The 12,125-nt window shown below is 38.9% G+C and overlaps 1 protein-coding gene and 1 pseudogene across 2 annotated transcripts in view; both read right to left on the reverse strand.

Annotated features, from left to right (window-relative positions):
* fam172a (family with sequence similarity 172 member A) overlaps nt 1-12,125 on the reverse strand; it is a 234,570-nt gene that overhangs the window by 198,012 nt on the left and 24,433 nt on the right. For both annotated transcript variants that reach the window (XM_017691133.2, XM_017691134.2), the window contains exons 5-6: nt 5,026-5,091; nt 3,070-3,261 (exon numbers count right to left, since the gene is read on the reverse strand). In XM_017691133.2, the coding sequence (XP_017546622.1) occupies nt 3,070-3,261; nt 5,026-5,091 (258 nt within the window). The remainder of the gene's footprint in view (nt 1-3,069; nt 3,262-5,025; nt 5,092-12,125) is intronic.
* Nucleotides 11,141-11,248, reverse strand: LOC119261898 (annotated as a pseudogene).

Genomic DNA, 12,125 nt, shown 5'->3' on the forward strand with positions numbered 1-12,125 from the left:
TGGCTAATTTCCACTTAGAAAACCAGAAAAAACATTGTTTCAACAAGGGTGTTCAAAAGTCTGCAATATAAGTATACAATTGGAAAATTTTATTAACAAATTAACAATTAACAATAAATGTATAATTATATATATATATATATATATATATATATATATATATATATATATATATATATATATATATATATATATATATATATATGGAGAAGACAGAGGTAAACATACTTCATATTAGTAAACAGCTTATGTTAACAGATCACATACAGATATTTTTTCCCCTTGTTTAATTTAACAATGACCATGCTGATTAAGCTCAATTCTGAAAATTTAAAATTACAAGCTGTCCCCAAACTTTTGATGGGCACTGGAAGTGCTTAAATAATCAGCTAATAACTCTTAATAGGACAGAACAGGATAGTCGTTTGATCTAAAATCAGTTACCAATTTCCAGTCTTATTAAAGAAGCTGATAAGCTGTGGCCGAGTCTGCGTCGGTTTAGGTAGGTTTCACCCACACACGGCCTCAGGCAGCCTTGTTTATCACCCAGGAAATCACCAAAGCGACCTGTCACTTCAAAAAGAACAAGCTGACGTGCAGATGCTCTCAGTAGGACGGATGCAGGCATTCCAGCCAGTGGGATTCCTCTTCCTGTAAATGCTATTATGATGATGTCAGAGCCCAGAAGCCACTGCGCTTATTTAGCGTGATGAATGGTCAGCAGCAAGCAGCTGTCACTGTACGTCCCCACTACGCACCTCTACGGCAAACGCAATAAGCCATTTTATAGTAACACACACATACACACACACTCATCATCTGTATCCGACGCTTCCTGTCTTGCTTGGAGAGTGACTTTGCCGGCAGACATGGACGCGGGAGTGTGCGCGCTTACGTGTTTTATGACATTTAGATGGAAGAGAGAGGGAGATCTCCCCTAAGTCAATTTGAACGCAGAGGCCGATGAAATTATACAGGTAGCAGTGGGCGGGTGTGACAAACGACTAGCCGCAGTGTACGGAAATAACTCGGCTAGGGGAGATGCTCTCCGACGGAGAAAAGAAATGAAAATCTAAATTACAGTTTACAGTACACACATAACTACAAACGGCCTGTTTTTGCTGGGTAAATAAATAACTCCTGTATGGGAGGCAGTGCAGTGGAGAGAGAAGAGATAGAAGAGAGAGAGAGAGAGAGAGAGAGAGAGAGAGACAGACTGAGAAATCAAAGTGCTCATAGCCTAACCGTATCACAAACTCGCTGCAATATCAGCTTGACAAATACAGCAGCTGTTTTAACATGGGCTACAACAAGATGAACATGATCAACAGTGCAGAACATGATCAAGACTACAAAGAACATGATAAGTCTGAGTGAACACACATTTGCAAGAATACTGTACACAGAGACAAATACATCTTTTGCAAGTGCTACTACTATCAGTGTCCACATCTCATGAGACCTTCACTTCTCAACTAAAACAGAACTGCGTAACTCAGGAGATTTCACATTCTCACTTAAATGACCATTAATCTCTAGACAGCACAGACAGGCTAAATTTAACAAGTAATCAGCCAAAATAGTAAAATGATATTATTAGTGAATTTCACTGACCTTTCAGGATTTCTGTGCCCAGATGCAAATACAGTCTCTTTCAGAGTGGTCTGATGTAAAATTGTTGAAGTGAAACTTGCTGACTCTATACTGATTTCTATACAAATGGTGGTGATCTGAACCAGAGGTCGCAATGCAAATTGCAAAGCAAATACAGTCCTTTTCTTTATTGTTTAAAATGACTAGTGAACCTACTTGTGTTTTCTAAGTTTTAATAAGTAAGGCTGATAAAGTTTTATTTGGGTGCTGGCTATTTTGCCTTATGGCATCCTGTATCACCAAGAAAGGCTTTAAAAAGTGTTTTAGGCCAGAATACTTACTGGAAAACTATGGTAAAGCCATGTCTCAAGCATCAGGCAACATATTCAAAATATTGAATGCAATAGCTTTTTATTCTGTAGCTTTAATATGTTTTGGAAGTCTGGTTCCTATCACTACTACTTGCGCATTTCACATTAAACCATTCTGAATGATCATGCTTGCATTTTAAGGGTGTTTCCTGTCTTCCGCCCAGTGGGATAGGCTCCAGCACTCCCCACTCCCCAGAAGTATAAGTGGCTTAGACAGTGTGTGTGTTTGTGTGTGTGTGTGTGTGTGTGTGTGTGTGTGTGTGTGTGTGTGTGTGTGTGTGTGTGTGTTAAAAAATACCTTTTAAATTCACTAAAAGCATGTAAGAAAACTCTTAAGCCACTCCTAACATTCATACATCCTATGTCATCAAAAATGTTTTTGAGAAGACCAAACTAAATTCCTAAACAAAACATAAATCAGTGCACCTATGTGACAAATTAGGGCTAGACCAATATATCAACTGACATTAAGATTTTGTTTGTTCACCAAAAGCATTGATATAAATGTTACATAATAAAAACAAAAAAGGGTGCCTTTGGCCAGATTAGGAAAACCCCCTTCTGATGACATATCTATAAGGTAGAAGGAGCTTGGGGAGGATTTTTGGGGGCCATACAAAAAGCATTAGAGATGCAGCTTTTTTTTTTCAACAGCTGGCAAATATAGAAGGAAGCCAGGTAGGTAATGACACAGCTAGTAAGCTAGAAAACATATTTCAAACAGCCTCCCAAATCCCGCCAAAGCAGTTGTATTCTTCAAAAATTCCTTTCACCTTCAAGATCCATCATAAGGTATTTTTCCTTGTCCAAGGATCATTTTAAGGTTACATTTTAACGTTGTTAATTGTTAATATTGTTTAAGACTAAGTTTCTACTGTTAAAATTAGTTTAAGAAATCTTTCATAGTTGAGAACTGACAAAATTGTTTTTGCTGACTGTCAGTGGACAATAATCTCAGTCAGTAAAGCATTACTTATTAGTAAACCTATTGGAGTCTATTGTTTTCATCCATATCAAAATATATCTGAGTTTTTAGTAACTTGTAACTGGTATAGAAAAAAAAATTCAGGTCCTATTACAAACACAACCCAGTCAGATGGGGTACCTTCATGGCTCTGTTGATGAAGGGGATCTGGGTTCCACTATTCAGGTCTTCATTAATGATGAGGCGTCTGGCCCACTGTCCCACACGAACTACACCACTGCCCTGAATCAGAACTAGCAGCTTATCTGCATTAGTCAGCGCATCCTCACTCAGATAGATAAAACTCTTTGGTTCATCCTCCGTTGCATCCACCTGTAACATTCAAGTACAGCTGTCAGCAAAGAACTACAAGCAGAAAATAGACACACAAAGAAAAACACAGCTAATTACAGCTAATTCTACAGAGACAATCTCAAATGACTAAAAACAGAATTTGGCCTTTTGCTTTTTTATATACTTTACTAAATAACACATGCAATATGTAGAATAAATCGATTAAAAAAGCCTTATTTTTCCATCAAACAATGCAAAAACAAAATGCAAAAATAAAAATATATTACTACAGTCAAGGGCTTTTTAAAAGTCAATAGTTACATTGTCATTTGCACTGCAGAGGTTCTCAAAACCTACAGACCATAGTTCTAAAAAGGGATGCATGATCAGAATTGACCAAGATCAGAACGGGCAGACTTTTGCTTTGCCTCCTACTTTCATTGCAGCATTCTACTTGATTCAAGTTATTTAAGTATGCATAATTTTTGGTCTGGGAATTCAAAATGCTAATTTGGTTCATTAAATAGCAAACAGTGTTATTCATACCTTGACTTTGTATAAAATAAATTGCTGTAAATGTGCTTGTGTGAGCTTCGGTTTAAAAAAATATATAAAATAAAATCTGAATCAGAATGGGCCATGAAATTCAAGCCAAACGTGCAAACAAATAAATGCCTATATACATAGGCTACAGACATATATAAAATCATTACTGAAGTTCCTTAATCTGGGAAAACCTGAATGCTATAATAAACTGTGTTTTTGGTACGGGGGGCTTGTGAACGTCTTCAATCCCTTGATGTGTGTCAACAACTATATTTATTTTCCTTTCATTAAAGTGGGGCAGGGCACCAGATACACAAAGAACGGAATGACTCATAGCTTGGAATCATTCATTATTAACAGCACTATGCCGAGAGACAGGCAGCTCCTGAAGAAAGTCAACAGCTGTCTGTCCGTGATGACTTTATTACACTGCCATGGATCCTCCCTGCTTTTTATATTGCATTCACCCCCAATGTGGATCCGTACAGACAACTCTGAGCTGTTCATGAGGGCTATCTATGTTATGTCATTTATTTTATCCTACTATGTTCTTATTGTAACATCTTCATCTGCACCTCTTCATTCCTTTCTGCCATTTCAGTACTTTATTTTTATGTTCCTCCTTCAAATGGACATTTATGAACAGACTTAAAACCTACAGCCAAGTGCAGCCTGTCACAGGTGGGTGCACCCATCAAATTCTCTTACTTACAAGAACACAGCAGAGTCTCTAAGAAAATAATGAGATAAATACTACACATGGTTAAAGATATTTATGGCCCATAAAAACTTCCAGTTTTTCCTCAGATGATTTACGTACAGTAATATCCTGCTCTTTTAAAAGGACATGAATTACTCAAACTACAAACACCAGCAATGCAAAATAGTGCTTTGCCTTCAAAAGATAAAGTTAGACGTCCTAACGCCTTTTGTTTTTGTGAACAGACAAGGATGTGACTAACATTGCCTGCTAAATTAAGCCTTTTTAAGCACATTTAAATATAAAGCAGATTAAGGACTGGTTGTTACAAACATGAAATGCTAAGTCAGAAATTATTCAGAGCAGCGGAGCTATTTGAACAGCGAGCGAGTGATATGGAAGCTTATTCAGAATCTTGCTTCCTGAGAATTCATACTACTATAACTTAACTCTGAGGCAAGGCTTTTTACATCCAATTTCTCGTTAACACCCTGTTTAATCTCCGGCGGCATAAATCAAAAGTACGAGAGGCTCTTTTTCCTTTCAACTGCACTTACTGGGAGCATCTCTTTCCTCAGCTTGCAGTCTTTCTCCAAGCACTCGTACACATATTGCGTGATGATCTGCAGCAGAGAAGAGAGAAAGGGTCTTTTATTTGTATTTCCAGTATAATTAAAAAATGACCTGTACTTACCATCAGAATTAGGCATAACAAACTCTGAGCTAAGGCAAATATACGCCATTCCTCTCACGATGGTATGTGTAAATTCAGATGGCTAGAGAGACGTGAGATAGTTCAGGCCATTTAATAGTGCAATTTGCTCTATAAACACATGTATCATTTTGTCAAATGGTTTAGGGTGTGCACCGCATTAGTGTGTTCTGACACAACACACAAAGTACATCTATATACACACACATAGTGGTATTCCATTTAGATGTAGTGTAAGCAAAGCAAAAGCGCTTCTTTGCATATGTACAGAGCACATACGTTTGGCCTCTAGACACCTCAAGCGAGGAAGATAATTGGGACTGCCTGGATTGCTCTTGTTCTGAGCTGAGAGAGCAGAGTGTACAGCGGCTGTCAGCCCAAAGCGGGAAAAAATCTCGACTACAAGCAGAGAGTTGATGTAAGGTATGTTTATCCCCCAAGCTACACGACTAAGGAACTCGTATGCAGTGTAATTTCATCCCAGGGCCAAAAGTTTCATGGTTCAACGACATCAACAACTTTCAGCGGTTTCTTTCTTGTAGTTGTTGTTTGTTTTTTGCTTTCCACCCAATCAGTAGCAGCTGGAAACACAGAGCTTTATAGGATGGATCTGGAAGGCAGCAGAAAGGAGCGGCTTGTGAATGGCGAACATGTCTTGGCAAGGGTCAACGGGATGACCTCTGGAGAGAGAAGGAGCTTATCGTCCATGCCACGCTCACCCTCTGATATTCGGGAAGCTTTGTGGGCCGCCCGGGCAGACATGGCAGGGATTGGGGATGAGCTTGAAAGCTGGATGGTCAGCTGTTGTGGTGTCGTGATGGTCTTTATTGTTTGTGTGAGGTCTTCAGTTTCCGATTCTGCCTCAAGTCTCAGAGCTGAGCTACCAGAATTTCATCACGCACAAATTATCTAGGCCTATGTTTGAACTTGCATAACAAAAAGCAACTTTAAATGTGATAAAGCATTCACAAACTGCTACAGTACTTTCTACACTGTTCATGGTTCAACAACAACAATTATGTGAATAGAATTCTTAAAAGAGAAAGAATGACATTCTGAATTAGAATTTAACAACAGATGGTTTCTGATCATTAGGTTTGCATTGACATATTTTGCTTGAAGAAAATATTCTCAGAAGTCCCCCTGTGAGGCAAGGTGGGGGAAAAAGAGAAAGTTATGAAAGAATAATAATACAATCATGGTAACATACTCATTTAAGGCTGTAAGACATAAGCTATTGCTTATTTGATTACAAACACCAAAAGCACATTAAGGCACAAATGAGCTAACGCAATGGGATATTAGCAGCCATCAGCGGTCAGCCGGCCCAAATGAGATGACAGATCTCTCTGCTGAATCCAGCGGAGGGGGCTACATCTGAAACATTGTAAAGATGTAGGCTGATCAACGGCACCTAATTCACTAAATGTCAAGCTCTCTGATGAAGACTAAAATGATTGTGAAGTGCAATATGCTTGTGTTTAATGATATCAATAAGCCTCACAGGAAATTTAATTTGTGCTCCGTTATTGCTTCGCTATCTCAGGTGCTCCATGTGATAATGGCAAGAAAAGAAGAACGTAGACGGTTCTGTGAAGGCAGCTGGGACGGGGACATGAAGATTTTTGGCGCATATATGGTATAGAGTTAAGGATAGGTTTGTAAAAAAATATGCATTATTTTTTCAAACAGACATGTGAGTGCCTACATGTTAACTTCTTCTTAACTCTTAACTGTGTTTGTGAACAAGGCCTAAAATACAGGCCTAGATCTTAGGTCACTACTTACTGGAAGTAGGTGAAGCTCCAGATGAACATCAGTAAGATTAAAGATCAGCAATGCCCTCAGGCCTAGAAGTGGCCACCCAACCAATATAACATCTTAACCAAAGACAACACACTGACTCATAATCAAGGCTAACTATTATTTGAGTACTGTACTCAAGCTGTTTGTTGGGCAATTTGTAATTTTTGAACCTGAATACTCAATTACATTTCCAAAAAAAAAAAGAAAAAAAAAAAACATCCCTCCCCAAACATTCTCAATCTTCAAAATACAGTATACATATTCTGAAGGCCAGGAGATTTTTCTCCTTTTCTCAATTGAGTTACTGTGTATTTTACTGTACTGTATTAAATGAAATATATAATTAAATTTATATCACTGTAACATGAAACCATCTAAAACTATGTTAATGTGTCTTCATGTGAGGAAGCATATAACCAAGTTTATTTATTATTATGTATATTTATGTATAAATGTAAATACTTATTTACTTTTACCCAAGCCCTTTTTTGGCTCCATACTTTCACTTTTGATAAAGCACACATTTTTTATATTTCTATTTAATATAGTTTCTGTACTTTTTCTACCCTGCTCATCAAATACTATGATGTAGCATTGGAACATTAAATGTCGCATGAATTTGTCAGCATCAGTAGAAATCCCATCAACTAATCACTGATATTTATAAGGTACTTGTTCTATACCTTAATGACCAAATATTACCAATTTGGAGAGCAGGTGTCAACAGTATGGTGATTTATCCTTATAGTGATAATTATTGTTATGGTGACACATGACTTCATTGGATAATAATTAGCGTTGTTTTAATTGGAATTAATACAGTACAGTATGTGATTTTGCCCTGCGATGGACTGGCGACCTGTCCAGGGTGTATCCTGCCTTCTGCCTGATGACCACTGGGATAGGCTCCAGCACCCCCCCGCGACCCTGAGGGAGAAGCGGCTTAGAGAATGGATGGATGGATGGAGTATGTGAAATGTTGAATAAAAATCATTGTACCTACAGTTCTTGATAGTATTTTTTAAATTATGGCACTGATGGGGCTATTTCTCTTCTAACTTATGAAACCTGGAAATCCAAAATAAATTGATGCACATTGTGATTCATGACATATCAATTTAGGTATTGTGATGTTATATTTGACATTGTGCCCACCCCTTTTGGAGAGATTCATGCTTTTTTTGTGGCTTTTTGCATGGCTGCCTTTACAGAGCCTGGCACCAGTTCCTCACCCTTACTGCAAAATACACACAAGCTGGTATAACAAAAGCATGTAAACACTTTAAGGATAAGCATAAGGATAATATAAGAGAGGACAAAAGGAGAACAAAAAGCCTTATTTAAAAAAAATGGATTGAGAATTCTGAAAAACACCTGTTGGTGCTACAATATTTGTGTTTTTTTTTTATTTTAGAATGTCTGTTATTCTTTTAAGAAATAATCATGTCAGTCAGTAAAGCACTGTTTAACTGTTGGAGTCGGTTTCCTTTTTGACCTTACATGGGCCAGTATTAAGAGTTATCAGAATTTTTATCTCATTAACATCAGTATCAGTGACAATACTTTTACGTTGGTTGAGCCCTAATACTTATGCATGTGAAGCTACGCAATTGCTTTTTGGAAGACTCACATAATGAATGGAACAGAGCATTTATAATCAAGAACTTACAAGAAGCTAGGTAAAGTAGATTAGATTAAACAATACTGAATAATGCCATTCTGTGAAATATAAATTTGCATCTTTTGCACTGTGCATTAATAAGCCTGTATACAAAATGAAAATAAGCCACACAGGAAGACTTGGCAGGGAATCCCACAAACACATGCAATGACTGACAGATGAAGAACTGCCATTGTTTTCATTCTACATAATCATATAGTGCGAGTGACCGCCTTCCCTGCCCTCCTATAGACAAAGCAGAGCGTGTTCTCTCACGCTTGACACAATCACGGCCGCCTGTCAGTATAATTAGACGCCGTAGAGTCGCGTAATTAATATTGTCTTATTAGTTTGATAATGAAAGCCCTGCAGGTAAGAATGCTAAGTGCTTCTCGCCTCCCCCTCTTTACGTGATGTGGATGGTGATCACAGGCATGTTGGAGATGAATGGTGTTCAGAGGTATCCTCTAAGAGTAGGCCAAGCATGCAATGCTCTGTGCTTCAACTAAAGATGCCTGGAAGTGGTGAAGTAGTGTTCGCAGTGGTAGTTCAGTACCTTCCATGAGTCAGTTTCAGCCTAGTACAGTGTTCTGCTAGTGTGTGTATGCAGACAGTCTGGTGCCTTTGACATGCACTCATCATGCCTGTGGTGAACAAATACTCAGTTAATATTTTAAAGGGGCATTCGGGCTAAAGACTAACACTTAATATACTATTTGTCATGTTATGTAATATTTTGTAGGGCAATACTGTATCATCATGAGTTCTGACATTTGAACTAATTCATAAATTTGTATCCTCATGTTTTTGTACATTAATGTCCTTTCACTACACTTCCCAACATGCACTATGCAAACATATCACACAACCAATGGGATTCCCATTCACAGAGATAAAAAAAACCTTACTTCCTGCCACTGTAGACACGGTCATACAGGCTAATAAATAATAAAAAACTTTTGCCGGTTTCCTTCTACATTAGGCAGCTAGTGAGCAAAAAGAAAAGAAATAAATAAATTAAACCCAAAGCCCTTTTTGTTTCACAAAGGTTCCTGCCACTTTCAAAATACATCATCAGTAATGGGTTTTCCTAGTCTTGAGCTGGGAAATGTCACCCTAAAGAAACCTGTAGCACCAACAGGTATGCTTACAACAGATGAAGTAATGGCTACATTCCAAGTTTTTACTGGAGTGTCCATTTAACTAAAAACAAACCTTGAACCCCAAAAGCTAACATGTCCCTTTATATATGGTTTTCTTGAGAGCTGAAGCTGTAACATTAGCTGAAAAACAGTGGCCAAGTTACCTCAGTTAGCCTTTTGTGATAGTGCTGAATAAAGCAACATGTCATGAGTCCAGCCACAATGGAGATGGCCTACGTCAATTAATGATTAAAAGACTTAGACGTGATGAGGTTGTGAACACTGTAAACATATGATGTGCAACCAAAGACATTAATAATCAACCAATAAACAGTTATCTGATACATTTATAAATGTTTAACCAATGATTTTGGTTAAAAAGATAATGTAATTTTCTATAAATAACTGATATTTGAATAGGTGGGTTTTTCATTCAACTTGAGGACCACGTTCAGACTGTATGCATGAGAGAGTAAAAATGCAACTTGTTCCAGTGGACAGCAGTGATGCATAACTCCATACATTTTTACCAGTAGCACCAGAGCCATTTATAAACAGATACGAATTGGCAGAGATTAAACCATTCTAAAAGTAGTTTACAGCACTATAATAGCTTTTGATGTTTAATTCCTTGACAAAAATGCTTAAAGGCTATGAGATACTGACTTTATGTTGATTGTTGGTTGTTTAAACTATGCACATGAACTTCAAGCACTGGTCAGGCAATATATATAGCCAAAAGCATGTCGATGCTCCTCCTTATTATTGAGCTCAGGTGTTTCAGCCACATCCATTGCTAACAGATGTATAAAATCAGTAACATCTCCATGTAATCTTCATAGACAAACACTGGTAGCAGAATGGGTCACACTGAAGAGTTCAGTGACTTTATACATGGCACCATCATATGATGCCACCATAAATCAGTTCTTCCCTGCTAGATCCGTCCTGGTGAACTGTAAGTGCTACTGTCATGGAATGGGACTGTCTAGCTTTGTGTGGTAAAGCTCAGCCATTAGGCATTTCAAACTGCCTCTGGAAGCAACATCAGAACTGTGTGTTGAGAGCTTCACGAAAATCCATGCATCGGCTGGATTAGGTGTAAAGCGTTGCCCATGGACTCTGGAGCCGTAGGAATATGTTTACTGGAGGGGTGAATTACACTTCACTATCTGGCAGTCTACTAAACAAATCTGGGTTTGGTGAATACCAGGAGAACGCTTCCTGGGGCAGTGGAGGGTTAAGTGCCTTATCCAAGGGCACAACCAGGTATACCCAGTCTGTCATGGAATTTGAACCCACAACCTACTGGTTGATTCATTTCTCCTACCACTAGGCCACTGGCCACCCTGAGCTTACAGCACCTGGCATTCCCAGGGAGTCTCCTACCCAAGTACTAACCAGGTCTGCTTAGCTTCCAAGATCAGACGAGATCAGATGTTCTCAGAGTGGCTGTAAGCACACCTTTATATAGGTGGGATGGCCAGGTGTCTACATACTTTTAGTCAGTTTTGTTTTTGTTTTTTTGTTTGTTTTTTTTTAAGCCTGAAACTTTGTTTATAAAGCACAATGCAGTGTCAGATGTTTTCATGGCTTGTCAGTTAATGATTAATCTCAGACTAGTAACAGTCAGTTATTGGTCAAAAGAATTTGCCAAAATTTCCCCGGGTGATATCTGCACATATGACCCTCTAAGCCACATGAAAACTAACCTGCATTTCCGCTGCCCGAATCTTTCATGAGAAAGACACAAATATTTTCGTGTATTCTCAAGCAAGCTGCACCACAGGCCTGTCGGAAAGAGCTGACAACTACCACACAGGGTCAGCTGCAGAGAGTGCGTGGCAAGGCCTGGATGGCGGGGGGGGCATAGCTGGGGTTACAGAGGCTTGGTTTGTGGGGAAGTTGTCGGGCTGCTGACGTGGGGCCGTGTTCTGAAGGATCAGGGAGAGGAAGGAAGAGTCTTAGCAGGGGGATCTGCAGGAGAGCGGCGTGGAGACAGAGCGTCTGAGAGCACAGGGTCAACATTAATCCACAACACACTGTCCATTGCCAGCTCACGCACTCCAACATAGCTGAGAGGAGGACAGAGGGAGGGAGAGACTGAGGAACGACGGCCTTGACCGGAGCGTCTCGGATGAGTGGGCGAGCGATAAGACTCAAACACAGACACACATACATATACATAGCTGAGGGGTCTTAATGAACAGAACTCTGTCTCTGGAAGTTGATCTGTTTGTAAACTGCCAAGAAGCAAAATCCTCTTCAAACAAGCAGTTTGGGGGAGGAGGCAGGAAAGTGAGTCAGGGGGAAGCGATGAAGCAAAAGAAAAAGAAA

Source organism: Pygocentrus nattereri, chromosome 20 (genome assembly GCF_015220715.1).
Source record: "Pygocentrus nattereri isolate fPygNat1 chromosome 20, fPygNat1.pri, whole genome shotgun sequence".
NCBI lineage: Eukaryota > Metazoa > Chordata > Actinopteri > Characiformes > Serrasalmidae > Pygocentrus > Pygocentrus nattereri.